Raw genomic sequence first — 22874 nt, forward strand, 5'->3', positions numbered from 1 at the left:
TTCATATGTGCACTCGATTAAATCCAAATCAATAATGCTATTTTGATGTAATTCACTGGATTGTCAGAGTGTGAAAAATGATCATGCCTCGGGTAAGAAAGTAAAAAATAAAAGCCTGTGCTGGACTGTTAGTGAAAGTGTTTTATCTTTGTCTTGACTTATTCCCGTCCTTCGAGAGAGACGAGCGCATGCAAGCAAATAATTCGATTCTGCATGTGAAGGTTATAGGAGAAATAAGAGGAGGAAAGTTGGACCCAAATCAGGCGCAGGTGTTCCAGTAAATTGGAAAAACACATCTCACATCTCAGGGAGTCTCATGTGTGTGAAATCTCGGATGATGTGGAGAGATCCTCCTAATATATTCCCTTTAAAGAGTAGAGCACACAACACAGGGCACGTCTCCTTTTCCATAAACGTCTCCAGCTTGTTGGCGTTGCTTTCTTTTTTGTGATTGCCTCATAGTTTCTTTTTTGTATTGTCTGAGCTGCTGGTTACATCATTTTAATCAGTTGTCCGCTCTATTTTCTGATCTACGTCTTTTTATTTATCAAAACTGCCTCGACTTCTTCATCTTTACTTTCTCCTCCATTCATTCTCACCTCAGATCTCAAACTGACATCTCACTTTTTTTCCCCCCCTCGACACTTGACACATCTCATCTTTCCAGCTCTCAGCAGTGCAGAAGTTTGATGAAGGCTTTGCGAAACTCAATGTTGAAAGTCGTATAGATGACGGGGTTGACTGCGCTGTTGACGTACCCCAGCCAGGTGACGCCGCTATACAGTGAGGGCGAGATGTAGCAGCTCCTGCAGTGAGCCTTCAGAACGTGGGTCAAGAAGAAAGGCAGCCAGCAGATGATGAACACACCTTGGAAACAGAGAGGGGGAATGGATCAGAGGAGAGTGTTGGTGTGTGTGTGTGTGTGTGTGTTTGCATGGCACAATCAAATATCCCACTGACATCTGCATTTGTAATATGCATAGAACAACAAACCCTGAAACAGACAGACATGGACAGGCTTAAAAAAAAGAGTGGCGATCTCAATTCCAGACAGGGAAACAGATGAAGTACCATAGGTAAATAAACATTATTTGTGAATTAAATAATGCATAAATAATAATACATGCCATGACAAATTAAGAATGTATTTCTTAGTGAAGTAAAGGTTTTTTTCAGCTTGTACTAACAGAAAAGTAGTTTGATTTGTTAAAAAAAAAAAAAAAGAGATAATTTTTGTCCTTGTACACCTCATAAAATGTGTTGTGTTGCCTACTACATGAGCAAATTGATAATGTTTAAAAGATGTTTTAAAAGGAGTCCAGCTCATACACTGTAACTAACTGTAATATGAAATTTAGCCTTGTTCAACATAAGCGTTTATGCATAAAACAATGTTTTGTAATTAGATTCATAATTTCCTAAAATTCTACTAGTATTTAGCTGGAAACTAGTTGTACACACTGATTAGTCATAACATTAACACGGGTGGTCTTAATAATGTCATGGAGGACGAGGGTCAGCATGAGCAGTCTGCAGCTACGCAGCCCCACACACAGTTAAATGTGATACAAAAGTGGTAGAAGTACAAAAACTCAATTCTTAAGTAAAAGTGCCAGTAGCCTATAAAACTACACTACTAGTACCACTTCTAAACCCCACTTCCTGCTCATTGACAGCTGGGATGGGCTGCAGCCCCCCATGCCCATGAACAGGACAAGTGGTTAAAGATGACGCATGGATGGTTAGAAAAGTACTAAGCACATTATCTACATTTTACTTCAAGTAGAAAATGTAGTAATGATGGCAAAACACATACAGTAGTTAAAATAAGGGTCAGTGGTGGAGCTGATTATAACCACTTTATGTGTTGACCGGTGGTTAACACACCATGATACATCAGCATTTATTACTTCATGATATTTTTATTAAAAACATATTTTAGTTAAAACCACCAGATGGTGTTATTGGTGTAGCTGATCAATGCATTTATCAAAAAGACCTGCATTTTATGGTCACCGTAGATATGAGAGTGATACTAATCATTTTATTAATCATCCAGCTCTTTGTTAGAAAGCTGATAACGTTTTTTTCCCTGAAAGTCTGTTTAAATATTAATTTACTCTAGTTAACGTATATACACACAAGTGGGCAGCTGTGAACACACACACACACACACACTGAGGCAGGATAAATGGTTCAGAGCTTCAACCACTCCAACAATTAATGTGCACTTAAGCTCACCGAGCACAATAGCGAGCATCTGTGTTGCCTTCTGCTCCTTCTGCTGTGACAGCCTCCCTCTCCCCCTCTCCTTGGTTATCCCCCACTTATCTCTGCCACCGCTGCTCTCCCTCCACCCCTCACGTCCCCTCATACCATCCTCGAGGGTGGGGAGGCGCGGCATTAGGGCTGATCGTGCCACAGTTGAAGGAAGAACTGGGGAAGGTCCAACAGAGATGGACAGGGAGATTCTTGCCTGTCCTGGGTGGGAGGAGGTCTGAGGAGCAGGCGGAGGGGCCAGACTCTGCTCCGTCTCTGGCAGTAACCGACCCGGCTCCACTTCAAGGGGGTGAACAACTGCCTCCTTTACCAGGGTCTGTCAAACAGAGATGGAGGAAGGAGGATGAGGGAGGTAGGTATTGTGAGACAAACGAATGTGCCCAAATGTGCTCAATGTGCTCATCAACAGCTCACCACTTTCTTTCGCTGAGGGGCTACAGTGGCCGGCCTCAGGATCAGGGTGCACAGCTTCACATCTTCTGGTTGTGTGCACTTATTCTGAAAAGGAAGCAGGGGACACAGTGAATAGAAGCCATATTTTAGAGACCAGATACATTTTTGTCCATTATCTTTTATCATTTAACCTATTAAGGGCTGTTGGGGTGGGTAGGTCGTGGGACCCCACTGTCTCTGCAAGTGGCTCTGTGACAGACTGATGACCTGTCCAGGGTGTACACCACCTCTCACTAGGTAAAACCTACCGTAGGATAGTCTCCAACAACCCTGCAACTCTTCACAGGATAAGATAATCCCATAATAATTAAATGGATTATTAATTCGACTTTACCTTTCGGTGTCGATGGCTTTCTCCCGTCTCAGCCGCGCGTTGGTTGTGAAGGCCATGTCTGCGTGGTGGAGCGGTGCGTCTGCCTCTTTTGCGCAGCACAACACAGATCTGCGCATACACCAGTAAAGTTACGATGAAGGGAACATAGAAGGAGGCCACAGAGGAGTACACCACGAAGGCTGGGTTGGCTAAGCTGCATGTAGTACCTTCACGGTTGGCTAATTAAGAGATGAAACAGAGCAAAACGTAAAGAGTTAATGATGTACAGAAACCTTCATTAGAGTTTACTATAATTTATTTCAGTTTTACCAAACTAAGTTTCACGGGTCAGCACAGAACAGTCCCCCAACTTACTTGCCTACATTGCACCTGCCACTGATGTCTCTCCCTGCCTCAGATGCTGTACTACTGTAGATTACTGTGGTGGAGTACGAGCTAAGTCAAAAGGTTAGGGTTTTGAGCATTTGATCTAAGATCTAGCCCTCATCACTGGTCATAAGCTTTGGGTTGTGAGATCCCACACAAGCTGCTGAAATGACTTTCATTTGTAGGGTGGCTGCAGCTGTAATATCCAGAGAAAGCTCGGGCTACAAGCGCCGCTGAGTTGAAAAGAAGCTTTTGAGACGGTTCAGTGAGGTTTTCCTGGTACAGTATGTCCGCAGGTAGACCATGAACACACTGGGGTGATCGTATAACTCATTTAAACTGGGAACAGCTCCGGATCCCCCAGGAGGAGCTGGAAAATGTTGGTGAGGAGAAGGAAACATCGCTGAACCTGCTGCCACGGCAACCCTGACTTGAAGCAAGCAGAAGCTAAATATCACCTGGCTGTAGATTCCTACATACTGCACGAATGACTTCCCATCAATACTGTCTTAATGATGACCCTGACTTTTATATAAGAAATTCTGTTATGAAAAAAAATGAAAATATGGACATGACAAATGAGCAAACTCCATCAGCTCTTCAACAGCTACTAAATATTCTTGTTTATTATATTATATTCTTGAGATTGTTTTTCCCCAAAAACTGAAAAACAGTAAACACATATTTGTAAGGCAGTGACGGTGCTGTGGCCCTGCAATTTGAAAATAAAACTGAATAAAGTACATTTCAAACAGCGTGTTGGAATCTGTGCGCAACCCATTTCTGAGGAGAGTGGAATGTTTTTCAGTTTGAGTTTACACCAGTCAGTATCTTGATTTGTTTTTAACCCACAACTGAGGGTGCATGATGTCCACCCTCACATTACCTCTTTTTCTCAATGACTCTCAAGTGGCCTCTAATGAAATTGTTGCCACAGCGTTCGTTCAAAAATTCAACATTGCCAAAGTCTCAGCCCTTTTATTAAGGCCGAGCTTAGCTGCTCAACATCTTCATTCCAGTTGCTTTTGTGAGACAAGCAAATCAGGGATTTTTTTTGTGTGTGTGTTCACTTGTTTGCAGGACCAAAATCCGCACTAAAGAGGGAACAGATGATGAAAGGCTATGATTACATGCTGACTGTTCCAAAGATGTCTGAAAGGTCTTCATTTCACGGTCAGATTGGAGCTACTTTCATTATTTCAGTGCGTTAATGGCCTTTCAGCTCGATATCAATATACTGTATGGGTTAAATAAAAATAATGTTATTATCATTGGCTTTAGGCTTCATTATTGGCCTTGGCAACAGTAGTTTGGCAAATAAATGCTCAGCAGTTAACTAATAATGAAGGCGATAAAATATGGCTCTAAACTTCCCAGTGGCATCTTGTGTTGTTGACAGTGAGACTGACCCTGTATTTTTCTGCCATAGAGCTACAACCTAACCAACTCTTGCAGTTTCCTGAACTTATTTTTCCATCACATCTTTATTTGCCTTGAATGATTTGGTGTCTTCTACAGAGGAAGAACTGTTCCTTCTTCAGAAACATGCTGTGAAGTGTCCACCACTGGGGTGAGCATCGTGAGCCGCTGTGGTGGACACTCTGTTACTGCTGATTGTTACATGCACAGTATCTAATCTTCTAATCATGTTTCTCTTATCTCCATGTTTTTCTTCCATGATGTAGTATATAAATCCTGCCAATTATGCAACGGTGTTTCAATGCCTCACAGTGCATCTCTAAACAAAATGACATGAAAAAGCCTAGTCTGAATCAAGTTTAAAACAGCAACATTTCAAACCAAAGCCACAAATTTGAATGGAATCACTGTACTTATTAAATTCATGCTGTCTCAATAGTTTTGAGGTTGTGGACAGCATCAAAGCCAGAAAGTAGGAAAACTCTCATCAATAAGCTCTAAGCGCCTGTCCGAGCTCCTGACTAATTATCACTGTGCCACTTTCTGGGCTGCACAGCCCTGGACAGACAACACTTAAACCTGTCAGCAGGCTGTGACATGATAGCACAGATTAGATGTAAATGTTACCGGTGTTGTTCAGTCCAAACAGCAAAGGGCAGGAGATGGCAAAAGAGAGGAACCACACCACGGCGATCATGACGGCCACTCTCCTCCTGGAGCTGTATCTGGTGTTGTAGAGCATCGGCATGACGACTGCTGTGTATCTGCAGTAGTGAATATGCAAAAAGATCATTTAAACACAAAGATAGCATATTAGCACGCCTCTCACACACTCCCTAGTTGTGCTTGTCTTTCATCGTGCACGATGCAGAGTAAACACATACTAAAGCAGATTCAGGCGGCGCCGTCTCATCGTCATGTTCATGCAAATTTCAAATTAAACTCCTTCACTTGATTCAGGCAGACAGATGAATTCCCGGTTTCCCTTCAAACAGACAAAAGCTGCCACTGCTTGTTTCACAGCAACAAAGACACAAAACCCACAACTGACAGTTTGCCAAAGTCAATTACAATCAACTGCTGTAGGCTCAGGTGTGAACAGTCTTCAGCCTGCAGGCAGTCAGGCAGACAAAAGAGAGTTACAGTAAGACTCTTGGCTTTCACTAATTCTTCCCCAAAACAAGGGCCGAGAAATAGTGAAGCCCACATCCGTTGAAACAAACTCAAACCGTTTACACAAACTATTAAGCTTCCTTTTGAAAATAAAAACAGCAGTGACTGTTCTCAGGTCACCTGGTAGTTTATTCCCGAGAGCAGGACCAACATTACTAAAAGCGCACTCTGAAGACCTGCATCTTTCTTTGGGCACAGCTAGACGCTGGCTAGAAGATGGCCTGAGGGGTCTGACTGGACTCCTATAGTCAGTGAGCAGGTCAGTAATGTGCCAGAGAGCCAGTGGAAAAATTCAGAGTTACTTCTATTAAGTTGGGAGCAGGGTCAGCAATACACAGCCTGGAGATGTTATAGATGCAGTACTTTATACAAAATCTAACAAAAAATCCCTTGAAGAAGTGTTCATGTTGTGAAGCAGTCCACTAGGAATTACACTAGTGAGCTTAAAACGGTAACCGTGAGGTCTGTGGATGACTGCTCTACCACACGCACTTCCAGAGAACAAAATCACAATATTCCATTGTATCTGAATTCAGTTGTTGATGGTGAAACGCTTCGTCAAAGACATGCAATCTTTGTTGCCTTGTCATAAGCAGCTCCATCCTGATTGAACACATCAGTGTTCTTCGCTGACAACATGCTGACATTAAGAGGGGGAAATGGTCACCACATTTAGCAAAGGCAGAAAACCACAGTTGATGCTGTTGGAAAGATCATTAGTTTTACAGATGTTTGCTCATGAACTAAAGTTCTGGACAAAATTAAATATTGATCTGAAAATGCCGCTAAATGAAAAATCTGACAGCCCTGAAGAGCCTATTACACATTAATCAAACTAAATGTGATTATTTTATGTGGGTTTATTACTTTCTAGCAACCAAAATTGGTTTCACTGTTTCTCTTAATCTGTGGGGACACGAAGCCCATGCAGCTTTCTGACAACAGTCTGCAGTCACAGAGACATGAGGACTCTCTCCTTCGTTATTGCACCAAATTGCACCAGTCCAAAGTGGTGCAACCTCAATCTGTCACTCGGTCACAGGAATTAGGACACAGCTGCAGATCACTTGCCCCCTGGTTGTCTGGTGACCTCCACTTGGACGTGTAAAAGGGACATCAGGCAACACATCAAACTATCAACCATAGTCTCCTGGTTCCACAAAGAAAAATGAACCCTAATGAAGAGATGCAGTGGAAACCTGTCGTTACGTGCACGAAAGCAAACAGATGACTGCAGTGTGGGGGGCTCCTAACCCGCAGCTGAGTGATGGAAACATCTTTAAAGCTTTCAGCAGGCAGGTGTGTTGCCTACTCAGTTCAACCTGCACTAGTCTAGATCTTAGAGCAGCGAACAAAGTAGAGAAATGACATATTTGTCACTTACTTTCCACATCAAAACGCCTGTGAAATTAGTTCTCGTCAACCAACCTGTTCTCGTGCTGAAAGGAACTTTCAGAGCGAGGTAATTGGGAAGAAAGGCAAGAAAAAGACTCTTAGAAAACTCCTAGAAATTAGAGGTCCTCTAAGGAAGAATCCACCTGTCGATGCTGATGGCGCAGAGGTTGAGGATGCTGGCGGTGCACATCATGACGTCCAGGGTGAGCAGGATGTCACAGTGGATGAGACTGAAGTGCCACTCTCCCACCACCTTTTAGCAAAACAGAGGGACTTATGATCAAAACTCTTCACCTTCATTATCATTTTTAACCCGTGTGCTGCTCATGAACATCTTGCCAAATATTAAATGTTGTAATAGTGGTGGAGCACATTAATATTAACCAGCCTGGATAACTCGTAGTTTCTTTAAAAGATTGTCTACATATTCTAAGTATCCAGAAGTTTTGAATTCATGAAAAAAGGTTTTTACATTCTGAGGCCACTTGCATTGGTTTCCCTGTAACTAAATATTAAGTCTTGTACTGTATAAATCAATTAACAAGTTGGTGTTCTTACTCTTGACATTCCTCTCCTGCTCTGATCTTTGACAATTATTAAGTTGAACATAATGTGTATTTTTTTTACATCTTAATCGATGAACTGATCGAACACCTTCATTGATTCGGTGCTCATCTTTACATTTCACATCACGTTGCTTAAACTTTTACTTTGCTTATACTTAAAGCTACAATATGCAATGTGGTATAAAGGTATAAAGCTATAGTTGTAGCTTGAGACAATCGGTTCACTCAGAGCGTCAACTATTGACATTGTGTCAAAGTGAGTTGTGCATCTCACAGTTATGCACAAGATACCTTTTTATGTTGGCATGAGACACACAGGGTTTGACCTTCTCTGACTGGTTGAAAGGGAGAACGTTGCTCAAAAACCTTCATCATGAAAAAGCTCTGCACTGCTGCCGGTGCTGTTTTGTAAGTGAAAAAAGAGCCATACTGTAGCTTTAAGATATTGTGCTACACATTATATTTTAAGGATAATTATTTCTTTACTTCTCAATGGACTGAGGAATGCAAGAAATGAGTGAAAATGCCACACAGAGCCCAATCGACTACTTCACCTATAGGGATTCGATTTAGTTTCACACATGATAAAGAAAAGCAGCACATTTGAGAAGATGGTAAAAATGACTAGAATGAGTTTTTGGCATAAAATGATTGAGGAAATTAATTTCAGCATAATTGAAAACGAAAATAACTGTTGGATGGTTGAAGACACTTTGTCAACATATTACAGTAATATTATATTACATGAAATTACCAAAGCTAATAAAAATCTTTAATTCATGTACCGTCCTAGAATCTTAGGAAATTACACCAACAGACATATTTATTCACTTCTAGCTAAACATGCATCAAGTTTGAGTGCTGACCCTACAGAAACACAAATGAAATACAGCACAAATGCTCAAACACACACACACACACACACACACACACACACACACACACACACACACACACCTCAAGGTACACGCCCCAGGGCATGACCAGTGTGGCCAGCAGCAGGTCGGACACAGCCAAGGAGACAATGAGGTAGTTGGTGGTGGTCTGCAGAGCGCGCTCCAGGGACACGGCTACACACACCAGCACGTTCCCAAACACCACGCAGAAGATCAGGAGCACCAGCAGCACTGCGTAGAAGTTGTACGGAGGAGGGGAGGCTGACGAAGAGCTGGTGCAGTTGGAGGAGGTCATGGAGGAGGAGGAGGAGGAGGTGGTAAAGGATATGGGGGAGTGTGAGGGATCATGGGTGACAAAGACAGAGATATTGTGGTCAAGGGAGGATGGAGGGAAGGAGGGAGGGGAGGGCTCATCGGAATCATTGAATAAAGTCATCTTGCTGCAGTGGGCATGGTCTGGCTGAAAAGTGATGACACAAAGAAAAGTAATGAGTTTGGGAGCCTTTGTGGCCTAGTGTGCAGTCACTTCAGCATTTCACAACAGATCCAACAAAGATTTGCTTCTGAGTCTGACAACAGAGGAAAAGAGAAAAAATAAAATAAAACAGTGCTTATTGTGGTATGAGCTGGAAATTTGTCTTTGGTCTCACTTCAGAGAGACAGCTTAGCTGGACACCGGACGCAGGAGATGCACACAAACAATGGAGCATCCTACCAACACATAAAACTACAAAGTCTCAAGGTCAAATGGTTTCGTCTCAAATAAGTGACTGAAACAGAGACAAAAGACGCTTCAGATCTCGATAGTTTCTTTTTTGGCCTCCAGTGTTCTAAAGAGCTGACTGCAGGGAAGTGACTCCAATCCACGGAGGGGAAAACTACAGTCAGTGACTTTTTATACAAGTAAAACCACTTTAAACAGCCAAAGTTAACTTGGTCCCGGGTGCAAATCCCAGCCAGCTGCGGCCATTCTGTGTGAAGTTTGTATGTCGTCCCTGTGCTTTTGTACGTACTCCCACAGTGCAAAGACATGCGTGTTAGGTTAAGAGGCGACTCTACTGTAAATTACTGTGAATGATTGTCAAATTCCTGCCATTTACCAGCAAAAACATTACATTACACACTTGATTGCAATGTTCAGCGTTGTATAAGTTAGGGCAGTAACATGAGACAGTTCCTCATAGTAAAAAAAACACATGTTTTTCTTAATCTTTACACATATAGGGAATTAAATCCAAGGTAGATCATTTTCCACATTATGCTGCACTTCACAGTTTAAGTTTCCAGAATTTTAAAACACACTGTAGTTAGAAAGGTTGGCATGAACTGACTAAAAGCAGCTTACAGGTCAGTTGGCTTCCTCCCTCCTGAGCGCTGTATGCTTGCTTTTTTTTTTTTTAAACATGGAGACTGTTGGCGTGGAGTCAGGTCCAATTTGATTCCCCCTTTATCAAACTTTACCCCCAGTAAGTGCTGACAGTCTCTGCTCTTCCTGTTCTTATAATGTTAATGTGAGTATAACTCCACCGAACATTTTAAAGGTGGTAGAAGATCCAATCTAACCAAAAATGTTTTCCTGTTTTCTGAAAACAGGGAAGCTCTTCTGAGTTTTCACTTATTGTGAAGCAGTAATGGGAAATGTAATCGATTTGTCACCGTTGTAAGGAAGGTGATAAATGGGTTGCTGTGAATAGACATTTTATTCCACAGTAGGCTATAAATATCCATCAGTAACAAATGATTTTGATATGTATTGCATCAAAACATAATAGTACTTTTCTCTTTTTGGGGCCCCCCAGCAATAGTCTACTTTGATGGTAAAGTCCAGTATATTTGCAAAACCAATTTCCAATTTCCCCAATTTCCAACTGCCTCCCTCTGCAGTCAAAATGTATTTTGCTCAGCCTTAGTTGATGAGGATGTCTGACCTGTACAGGACGCCTTCACTGATTTGGAACTTGCTTCTTTTGATTCAAGTAGTACATTCACACAAATGCCACTAAACTTCCCTATATCAAAATCTCTCTCTACTTTTAGCTATAAAAAAGCCTCCAGATTACATCACTTGGGGGAACCATTAGTTAAGATTATGTTGCTGACAGTATGAAGGTTGTAATCATGGTCAACTTGATTTTTGAGAGCACCCCCAGATGACATCATCTGGACTCCTAATTATGAAAAACTCCTCCGGGTGATGTCATCTGGTGAATTTGCCTTTTAATGTGCTGAGTGATGCATCCATTGTTTTATAAAGCTGCTTTTCACATTTATGAGTGGGAGGAAGGAAGTTTTCTCTGTAAATCTCAATTTAAGATGAGGTTGTACAATAATTTTGAGATGACTGTATAAACTGCAAACCTGCAAGGATCATATCGAATGAGGTGTATTTATATTCCCCAAAATTACCCATTTGCAGCAACAGACTTTACAATTTGTACTAATGTGACATTGCCTGTCCTCAGACTATTGAATAAGGATAAGCATCAGGATAAAGGGAGGGATCACTCCTCCTGGACACATGGACTTAAATGTCTGTGCAAAATCCAGCAATCATAGCAGATCTCCAATTATGGACAATGAAAATGACAAAATATCCTAGATTATAAACAGACACCGAGAATACGATCAAGAAGGACGTCGAGCGACAGGACCAAAGCCACACAATATACACAGACATTTAAGTGAAGTAGGAGACATGTTGTTAAGCATTTGACATGAAAAATAATTTGCATTGACAAATTATGTTTTATCTTACAGTGAAAAAGGGAGGTTATATGATGTAATAATATTATCCGTGAAAAAAACTATTCTTTGCTGGATGTGATCCATTTTCTTTGGATGCTGTTTTTTTTATTGTTTATTGTTTATATGCACATCTACTTTTAAAGAATAATCTTTACTTTTTATATATTTTTTGGTGCATTACGACCATAAAATGGGAATCCTAGCATAGCTCCACTGGTAGGATGTGGATTGGTCTGTTTGTGTAGGGACCCACCCGAAAAACTCTATTACTGTTTCTATTCATTGCTGTGCTTTATTCATTATTATTACATCTGTCTACATGCTACCTGTCCCTCATAGTGTTGAAGCTCAACTCTAATCTGCCCATATGAGGCTATAGCTGGTGAATAATTATACAATTTGATGATTAGCTAAAGACAGAAAAGGTCTGAAGGACAATGGAGAAGCAGTAGACACATGCTCTGACCGTCTTTCCCACATGAAAGTGCCATGCATGAGACAGAGCCTGACAGTGAATTTATGCACATTCTGGGGAAGCACTGTTTGAGCCAACCGTGGAGAAACTGATTATTTTTGGTTTTTTGAAGTTTCTTCTGTATAAGCGAGCAAACTACAAACATTTTATATCAGTGTTTGAACCCTGCGGGGGCTTAGTCCTTGATGAGTGCTAGTGTGTGAGTAAAATTTAAAATGTATTCAGAAAGATATTTGTGTGGTTAATATAATATAATATAATATAATATAATATAATATAATATAATATAATATAATATAATATAATATAATATAATATAAAAATATATAATAATGGAACATAATATCATATAAAACACGTTCATATAAGGTGATACCAAAAAAAATAATGCCATACATGCTTCAGAATCCATTTAGTTAATTGAAGTATCCATCATATTCAACAGATCTTCTAAAGTTTTGTGTGTTTCTGACCGGACGAGACAGAATGAGGATACAGGAACTTTTCTTCTCCTCTTATCTCTCTCTGCCCCTTTTGCGCCGACACATTCGAACTATCGGGCTGCACAATAACATGCAACAAGCCGCATAAAATATTTATTGGTGACAGGAAGTTGGATCTTGTGGTGTCTGTCCCCATAATGAACTTTCCTGTCAGTCCCAAGGTCACAAAATAATTCAGAGATAGTTTCTTAATGTAAAACCACCCACTCACAGCACCTACTAAACCATCATGTGTCCAAATTCCTCAAGTATTGATGGGGAATATATACATGACCATCATGAAAACGTGTCTCCTTAAGTATTTTATTATATCCTCTTTTCCTGAGTTTTTATTGAATCAGACAAAATCTTAACACACATGAATATTTGTAAAGGGAGTTAGAAGGACACAAACCTATTAACCATGGTTATTACTTTAGATGGTTTGAATTCATCATGTTCCTGACCATGTTCCTGGGAGCAGTACGTAGGAGTTTGAATGGGTAATTGAATCACTGAGAATCTAATGTAATTAAAATATTAAACCTACACTATGTCACTTTTTTTTCTAGATGTGTAAGCTCCATAACTTATTGTATCGGAGCTATATGACACAGCCACCTGTTCTCATTCCCAAGGCATCAAAAAGCATCACTTCGCAACTTTACAGGCTGAGGCTTAAGTTACAAGTTTGCCTAACTCTAACCCATCTTGTCTCTTAACGTAACGTTACCCTGGAGTTGTTTCCTCTAATCCTAACGCAGTTGGGTCTATGTAAAGTAGATCCCGTAATATCAAATGGTGGTTCTCCTGGATGGTCCAATAGTGACGAAGAGTAACTGTGGCATCAATTGGTGGAGCAATTTTGTTTTTCAGGCTCGTTTTTCTTTAATAGGCTTACATACCGTCTTTTAATTCCCAGAAAAATGGATATGTATATAACATATACAACATGTTATACACATGTTGTAAATAACATGTGTATGACATGTCAGCTATGTATGCAGCTGAGCACTAGCACACACAACACCACTTTCTTTACTTACTGTTTTTGCACAAGTTTACAGCTGAGGATCATGTGTTTTTGGCCACTGAAGTGATGTCATTTCTGATACAACCAGAAGTAAATAACACGTTCATCCAGAGTAAGATGCCCTAGAGGCAAAGCCACTAACAAACTGCAGTGTTGTGCTTCGATAAAGCTACTCTGCTCCAAGTAATCAGCACAGCAGAAGATGAAGTCTTCAAGAGCACCGGCGTTTGCTTTCACCCGAGCACTAAATTTGTTCTCCAATCTGGACAAAAATGTATTTGTGTTTGTATTACTTTCAATAAAACTAACAGACAAAAGATATCAAACATAGACCTCATATTTTACTAGTACTACTAATGTGATTGAAAACACGGTTTCTTGGAGCTTGTGCAACAGAATAAACTCTAGACCAGCTACTGAACAGAACAAATTAATGTCTTTGTGCCACTGCTGCAGATATTAAACAGAAAATATGAAAATCCAAATACAGAATAAGCTGAATAATGTGGAGCACCAGCTGTGTTTACCTTTGTTTTTTGACTATCAGAAGCGACACATTCCGTTGGCAGTGAACATCACACACAGTCTGTGTGCGTGTGTTTGACAAAAACCATATGTTCAAGGTTGGACAGTTACACTGATTGAAAATTTCTCATTGCACCAAAACCGACTCGAGGCAACAAGCATGTATAATTTCAAGGTATTGCAAACATGAAAAAGTCTCCCTGTGGATTCCTTTAAAATATCATTGTATCTTCTTTCACGTATTACTGCAGTCGTGTCAGTCACAATATAGAAAAGCTTCTATTGTTTGTCAAATCCATTCATATGACTGTAGCACGTCCTTTAAAATACAATAATTTCGTTAAAGGACAAAACAACATTTTGGGAACACTAGGAAATTCCAAGGCTCAAATTCAGTGGTATTCGCTCTAGATCACTGAATTTTTCCAGCTGCTGAATGTCCTGTAGGCATTTCCATCTTCCACAGCAGCTTCCTGCTTACGATGCTGCTGTCAGTGATGTGTTCAAGCGTGATGACTACGAGTAATAAACATCAGCTTGTAAACCAATCTCTAATGTGGTGACAACAAAACTCACGTAACAAGTTGTTGTTGAAGGGAGTAACTGTAATGTTATTATTGAAAATGTATTTGTAACTTTTTACACTACTACTAGGAAAAAGTAAAACAAAAGTAAAACAAAAGTAATGCATTACTAGTAACGGGTTACTCCCCAACACTGTCTGCGGCTGAATTAAACCCTACACTCCAACTTTTTAGTGTTCTGGACTGTGTCTTCTGTTTGGCTTGAAGCTTGATTAAGCAGTTCGAATGAAGACGAGGCAGATTTTCTTCACAGCTAAAATTTAAAAAACCATGTGCCTCCACAGCTACACACTGAACCTTTCACTTCTACCGTGTTGCTGTCCCGACCGCCTTGTGGTCACTTCCTTGGCTCCACTTACTCTCTCTTGTCCTTTCAAAAGCTGAGCACGACCGGACTCTCTTGTAATGAAACCATTGCGATGCATTGTTTCCTTGACAACTGGACAACAAACTTAAAAGGTTAAAGTGCACAGGGCATCCAATTAACCTCATGATACACAACACAAACAAAAACCAGAGGAAACCCTGGTCGGCTCATACAGGTGCCTTCAAATTGTTAAAGTTGTGCAGATCAATGAACCACAGTGAAAATCTGACCTTGACAGCGCTGAGCGCAGTTTTGCATTCAGCAATTTAACCATGACATTAATGACATTTCCAGCTGTTTGAATTAAAATGTGCTTTCTCTCTTACTTACTGTCAAAAAACCAGAAACAAATTATTATTCCAAGCCAACTGTCTTAAAGGAAGAGGACCAGAAATGTTGCTACCAAATATCCCAACAACTTGCTTGGTTTGACAGAATCGTAGCTTTATAAAATACATTAAAGCTCATTTTTTAATCTGTCCTCTGTACTTCCACACAGAGAGTTGTGGCTCATAAACAGCACCTAAATAAACGCTTCTTGCTAAATGTAGTACGCAACCAGAACGGAAAGCAAGACCTTTAAGAGGTTCACCCAATAAAGCACTAACACTTTAACTACCTCTTTTTCTACACTAAGGTGACATCCTAAGCACTTGTATTGATTATAAAGAAATTATAAAGTCACCAGTTGATCTGTTTCTTTTTAAAAGGAAGGTGCAATGATCCCTGCTCTAAGAAATCAATTTCACACATGGCCACCAGACTAAAGAGTTCCCAAATGTTATTTAAATCCCTAGGATGTCTCTAGAACTTGACCTGCTTAAATTGCTTAAATAACTTTGTGCATAAATGACAAGTTCTGTGACTGTTTTTACGACAGAATGTCTAATGTGTCATTTTGGGACCTAAAATTCAAGTGATGTGTCTCAGTGTATTCCCATGTGTTGTACAGGCTTTTCCAGATTGCTTGGCACACTTTGACATAAATGTCACTTATTCCTGTTCATGGGTAATGAGAAGAACCTTTTTTTTAATAATGTGGGTGCGCAATGCTCCCATGCAGAGCAGAGTCTTCCAACTTTTGTGGAATGAGCCTAAAAAAAGCAAATGTTGAAAAAGACAAAACTTTCTCAGTGAATTAATTTGCTGGAAAACTATCAGAGGATTCTTGCTGGGCTGGGAATTTTTCCACTTATTTTTATGTTATCAAGCGATATGTTGAGCTTCTGAAAGGGTGCTTTAACTGACAGACCTTAATCAAAGTACAAGCATGCAGACATTTTCCAACCCATATTTTTAACTTGGTACATAACCGTTACAAAACAACAAAAAAAGAATATTTCATTTTTTGTTGCAGCCCAAGTTGTGCAGCATGTCCACAATATCTAATGCACATTTCAAAGTTTGAGCCCATTTATCAAAGATTGTGTTCTCTGAGCAATATGAGACTAAGGGAGACACACCCCAGAGCTATAGAAAATGCTACAGCGTGGAATCTTTGCACCAAAGCCTTTGGTCCTGATGCTCATTACAATCTTAATTTACTTCCCAAAGATAAACAATCAATATGACAAGAGCAAAGCCTGAAGTACAGAAAGCCATAACATCCCTCAGGAACAGTAAGTACGTTTGTAGGTTGTGCTTTCAGAAGAAACGCTTCATAAAAAATTTATTAAAAAAAATTTCATAAAAAAATTTTCATAAAAAGTCTAAATATTTAGTCAACTATTTGTCCTTTAATAAATAATTGCTCAAAGTACTAATTTACATTAAAGCCTTTTCCTTCAAACTGAGAAATGGTACAAGAGTTCAAATCTTTAGTTCATCTTCCCCCACTATTGTCACAGGCCACATCTCACATCAGCATTATTCTACTGACCTGCACACAATCAGGATACAATAGCTATAAACTGGGGTGAAATCTGTAATGAAAAATGTCATAGTTTCTGCTTTCTTCATTTTTTAAAAAGCAATGATTGTCTGTTTTCCCTGTAAGACACGAGCTTCCAAGACATTTCATTCTATCCCAATCTGACCTCTCACGTCTTCATTTCTGTCCTAAACCTCCCCTCATCAACATGCACCACCCTTAGTCCCCTTGGCCTTTCTTTTTACTTTCCCCCTCCTGTGTAGCTCCTCTCTGGGGACACTTGACAGGGCTATTACACACTTGGCCTTGTTAGCCTCCAACACCACTGGAAAAACACAAAAGACTCCTTCAAGCTTTGAAGAGCTGGACTGCAATAAATCTTTTATGTCTTTCAGGGAGAAGCAGGAATCAGTCTTTGGGCACTGGGAATGATGTGGATGTTTAGCTGCAGTATAACCAGCTCTCTGCTGAGATCGGGGCAGAAAGCATTCGCTGTTGTGTCATAATTCTCAGCACCATTTCTACTCTCAATCCCTCCCAGGACTCAGGATTTTCCTTTTTCGGCTGCTTTTTGACAGGCAGCTGGTGCCTCTTTTATATTAAAAGTGGAGGGTGCTGTATTTAGTTATACAACAAATGACAATTTACAGTCAGATGACAATACACCTGCTATGATGACGTTTTTCTCCCCTTGTAAGACTAAAACCCAACAAGGACGTGAATCAGGAGCAGCCATTAAGAAGTACGGCTGCTTTGTTATATGTTTTCACCCTGCGCTGCTCTAAAACAGCACATTCCCCAAGTGGTAATACTCAATCAGCTGCCGGTGCAATTATGCTAATTGTTTCTGACACCTCACACTACAGTACATGACTTCAAGCATTAGTGAGCAAGCCTTCACATCATTAGAGACAGCGTTTTCTAAGTCAAACAGAGTAAAGCTGAAAGGGAGGTGCACTTTGCGCTTCATCTGGTGCAGTGAAGGCAAGAAATCAAGACAGACAATAATCAATAAAACATTAGCTTTGTCCAACTTCTCTCCTGTGATAATCCTAAGAAACATGATCAAAGACATGAAATGATCCACAGGAGAGGGAGTGAGGAGCCACCACGTGACATATGATAAATGTGTTCTCATTAATATTATTTTTCTTCATTGGAGTTCCTGATTGATTCATTAACAAAGGGGAATAGCTTCAACACTGAGTCACACAAGGAGACCTCAACCCGCGGGCAATGCTCCGAACCACCCACAAGCATCTTTTATTCAAGAGGCAATTTTGCATCATCTCTATATTTTATTTAAAATGAGAGACCACAACATTTGGAAGTGGGTTCCAAGTGATGTGTGCAGACTGCAAATATATGTAAAGTAGAACTAACACACACTGACCGATGAGGAGCGAGTGCACTGTGAGAGAGATCATGAGGTTAACAGCAAGGCCAGTTTATTTTTTCTTATTTGCTGAAATTTTATGAAGACTCGAAACGAGTAACAATTCGTCATGTTGCAGAGATTACACACAACCACATCTTACTGTCAAATACAATGATATTGCCTTTTTCTAAATCACACATTTCTCGCTGTGTGTCAACTTGCAGGATTGCAATATTATTCAAACTGTTTCCTTCAACGGAGCTTTATTATCTTGGAAAAAAAATTACCCCAAACTAAACTTAATTCAGCCTTTTGGCCACCAGAGGGTATCACAAATGAGAATTCCAGGAAAGATATGATATTATCTGTTTAGTCAGAGGTAATAGGATAGGAAGACATAGCAACACTGGAGCCTCAGTAGGAAACTAATTGGACACAATCAAAAAGGCAACACGAGAAATTTATACTGTTTGTGCAAAAGGCAAAAAAAAGAAAAGAAAAAGAGTTTGGAGCATTTCTGCAGAGATATTGTCAGAACACTATGACTTGTGTAACTGTAACTTTCAAGGAACTTCCAGGGAGAAATACACTGGTAAGGGGCTTTGTATACTGGACCTAACAGGAGCATTTGGACTCTGATCCTCTGCTCATATTTAGCGGGACAAAGTGCACTACTGAGGTCTATCACACACACAATTTCATTTTTATTAGGTTTAATATTTTAGCAGTTGTTATAACATTTGACTTTTATTTTTATCTTAAGGTTTCCTTTAGGCTACACGATTGAGTTTCTCTATTTTGCCAGTCAGCAATGGTTTAGATGGTGTGATTTCCACGTTTAGGTAGATGCATAAACTGAATGATACAGTTCTACACTGTTTTTTGTTAATATATATATATATATATATATATATATATTTATTATATTTAGAATTTTACGAATTGCCATGCTTTTATATTTAGAGTATTTTTGTTGTAGCCTACATGCGATAACAAAATACGAGCATGAGCATTAGTTAGAGACTCTGTGACTGCACCTAGTTATAGTCTAAAGACGGGAGGTTTATTAATTTCATTTTATATCATCCGGTAACAAACCTGTCACTGGGGAAACTAATTAAGACTAGTTTTGCTATTTTATCGGAAAGTTGTGAATATGCGCACAATATCTGCACGAAAAGGGCAACTGATCCACCATTAAAACGTTAAGTCAGGGGAATAACTTCTCCTCTTTGTTCCTACATGTCGATAAAAGTCGGATTATCCTCTTTAAGCATCTGAGATCACTTACCCGCTCCCGGCACAGCTGCTCGCATTCAGGTCCGCTCTCCGACGAACAGGCTCCCATCTAACTAATGCAGAGCTCCATCTCCCACGGTGAGACCCCGGACCCCTCAGTTTACGCTCCACACATGAGCCCACAGACGCTGGTTCAGTTCCCTCTTCTAGCCGCGGCGGAGCCCGGGTCAACGCGGCGGGAGACGAGGTGGAGGAGGAGGAGGAGGATGCAACACGGGAGAGGAGGAGAGGATGGGGTTCACACGGTTTTTCACCCAGAGTTTCGCTTGTTTATACCTGCAGGAAGAAAACCCAACAGAGCAGAGCTGCTACCACAAGACAGAGACACACTGCAGTGCCATTGGCTGGGGTTGAATGTCGGGGGGGACGCAGGCAAAAAAACACTTCTTTGAGCTTCCAGAGGTTAAAGGAATAGTTCAACTTTTGGGAATTTGATTTACTTCTGTTTTAACTACATCCGGCAGCAGTTTAATAGCCTTTGAAATGATCAAATCTCTGCAAGAAGAAATTGATCGACATAAAACATCTCTCGCTTTTTAATAGTGTTTTACGGAAATAAACAAGATCTAATGCATTAAGTCCTTGTTTGAAAGGAATTTAGGCCACTGCAGGATGAATTACCTGCCTGTTAACATAATGCATGTTTTGTCCCCCGTCTAGTCGTAAAAAAATATTTAGCCACATCAGCGCTTAGTTAAGGTCAGGGGTCACGATCTGGTCTTACATAGGCTAACTTCAGCAACCATATCCAACTGTTTATGTTACCCAACCACAGATCTGAGAGTCACAATGTGAACCAGAATATGGCCTTCACATATTTTAAAAAATGAAGAAACTTTCACCCCAATGAAGCTGGAAAAGAATTTAGTATGTCTACACTTTATACAGAGACTTAACACACTGTGTGACTTGGCTACGTTTAACTTTTAATTTTGATTAGTTTTATTCTAACAGGTGATAAAACAGATAATTTTCAAAAAGTAAATGTGTGCCGTCTATTATTGCTCTGATGCAGTTTTGTGCCATATGATTAGGTTTTCTATTTACTGTGACAGAAAAGAAAATCTCCTCCAGAGATGTGGAGTAAAAAAGTGTGTGTGTGAGTGGGGGGTGGGGGGGAGCTGATTTAAATCTGTCCCAGATGTCAAAATGACCAAAAGAAGAGGAATCACAGTAAAAGCAATTTTCAAGATGTTCATCCTTACAAACACTGATAGCTAGGCCCAAAGGGAAAATATGAGAGAAAAATGGAAAAAAAAGTTTTTAAATACAAATGATTTTTTACATTTGAGAAATACAGTTGAGTAGAAAACTCCTGGCAAAAACTGAACAGAGAATGTCATCTGGGAACCTTAAAGAGTGTCAGATTGTTAAATCTACCTAAGACTGAATTTGGGTTGGTCACACTGTTTGTTGGAGTTTATCTGAAAATTTGATCTAACAATAACTAAACTAAGGTTTCACTAGTAAAGTGATGTGAATTTTGTGCCAATACTTTTGGAGATCTGTGTACTTAAATAAGGACGTTCTCCAACCTCCAGCGATTATCATGATGGAAGAACACTAACCCTAACACAATACTAGAAAGCTTTATTCACATCAAAATGTAAATTCACTTAAATATACTTTCATTTTCATAAACATTATTTCAACTAGTCTATTCTCCATTCTCATGCACCATCCCTGTATAGTGGAGTTGTCCTTCCATTCAGGTAGGTTTGCAGTATTCTACATGGTGCACCCATGAGAGACTCCTCTCAGTTCAGAGGATTCCCTCGTTTAAATTTATAGGAGCATCTGAGCTTTTCAGAGGAAAATATTTCAGCTCTCAGGGGCATGATACATCAATTACACCTTTGATTGAACTGACTTTGTAATCCAGGTCACGCATAAGCTACTCTTGTTCATCAATATCCACTTTCAGTTCCCTTTTTACTTCATGCAGTACCTGCAAGATAGCGTTGTGTGACAGAGTCATGAGAATATTATTTTTAAGAATACAGTTCCAGCACAAAGAAAAAGTTGCTTCTAGTTTACCGAGGTCACCTACATCTCAGCGAAACAAGGTGTTGTTTTTGTTGAGGAAAAACAATCTCATTGACATTTTAAGTTGCAGCGTTGCCCCCTGAACTCTGAATCTTCGACAACATTAAATAACATTTGATTTAATATGGCTTTTTGACACTAAGCAATAGTATAACAGCTTTCATCAAAATTATCAGAATGAATTACATACACAAAAAAAAGTAAACAGGTATATAAAATAAAGAATATAAAGTACACAACACAAAGCGGAAAAAGGATCTGTGGGGGAAGTCAGAGCTGTCTTATAAAGAAAGTTACTGTCAGGCAAAGTCATTGCCGAGATTCACAAGAACCATAAAACGCTAAGAGCTGCAAATAAATCTTACTGTAAACGATAAAGATGACAAGGGGGAAATGGTGTTTGAACAAAGCCAACCTGTCAAACGGGACTCTTTGAAAGAAGACCATCCTATGTGCCACTTTGCAACATATATGCATTCAGATGAAATATGACATTGTATCGGGGCGATGCAGATAGCTGCTGTAAAATGTTCTACTTCCCAACCTAGATTGAATTGACCTTGCACAGATGAAATTATATGATATCAAATCAGTGTCTGATACAAGGTTGAATAACACATCTCACTTGTGGAGGTATGCGTGTGATTTTACCTTACACAAGAAGTAAAACAGATTGATCCTTGGCTACTTTAAAATTGCATCTGTTCTGAGAAGCCAACTCGTTTCATCTTTCCTGCAGCCTCGCTCGCTCTCCCCTGTAACCACCACAATCCTTCTTTTTAATCCCCTTGACTGAAGAGCAGAAGACCCAGTGGCTCCAGGGCGCAAAACAGGAGGGGAAGTAAATTAGAGAGAGTAGAGAGGGTTAGAGATGAGAGAAGGAATGAAAAGGAACGGAGGGGCTCTTGAGCTGGGGAAGGCATAGGAAGGAAAGAGAGTAGCTAAGCTAAGGTTTCTGAATAGAAATAACAGCAATACATGTCATTAAAAAAAATTTTTTTTTTTTTTTTATTTAGACAAAATAATTAAGCAATAAAAGAAAAAAGACAGACTTAAACAAGCCTTCCCACATCTGTTGAGCCAGTCCATCTATTGTAATACTAAACATGAATAAAACCAAACCACAACTCAGACATAACCAATTTTAAACAATACACAGAAATCCATTACTTTGACCCTAATGGCATT

General features: G+C 39.9%; 1 protein-coding gene across 2 annotated transcripts; it reads right to left on the reverse strand.

The window, feature by feature from the left end:
* Positions 1–451: 451 nt before the first annotated feature.
* Positions 452–22796, reverse strand: drd2l (dopamine receptor D2 like). Of its 2 annotated transcripts, XM_067511591.1 has the most exons (10): positions 22338–22796; positions 19633–19916; positions 9533–9593; positions 8944–9342; positions 7564–7673; positions 5480–5616; positions 3068–3285; positions 2695–2778; positions 2242–2596; positions 452–867 (listed from the first exon to the last, which is right to left on the reverse strand). In XM_067511591.1, exons 3-10 carry the CDS (start codon positions 9590–9592, stop codon positions 671–673), a joined length of 1560 nt encoding a protein of 519 aa, XP_067367692.1. In that variant the 5' UTR covers position 9593; positions 19633–19916; positions 22338–22796; the 3' UTR covers positions 452–670. The 2 variants fall into 2 exon arrangements, with proteins under 2 accessions (XP_067367692.1, XP_067367693.1); XM_067511592.1 differs by lacking the exon at positions 9533–9593.
* Positions 22797–22874: the final 78 nt, after the last annotated feature.

The sequence above is a fragment of the Channa argus genome, chromosome 7 (assembly GCF_033026475.1).
Source record: "Channa argus isolate prfri chromosome 7, Channa argus male v1.0, whole genome shotgun sequence".
NCBI lineage: Eukaryota > Metazoa > Chordata > Actinopteri > Anabantiformes > Channidae > Channa > Channa argus.

Coding starts and splice junctions, on each gene's coding strand:
- drd2l (XM_067511591.1), bottom strand. CDS start 9,592: ATGCTCCATTGTTTGTGTGCATCTCCTGCGTCCGGTGTCCAGCTAAGC. Junction 9,343..9,532: donor AGCTAAGCTGTCTCTCTGAA/GTGAGACCAAAG, acceptor ATCACTTTTCAG/CCAGACCATGCCCACTGCAG. Junction 868..2,241: donor GATGCTCGCTATTGTGCTCG/GTGAGCTTAAGT, acceptor TCTGTTTCCAAG/GTGTGTTCATCATCTGCTGG.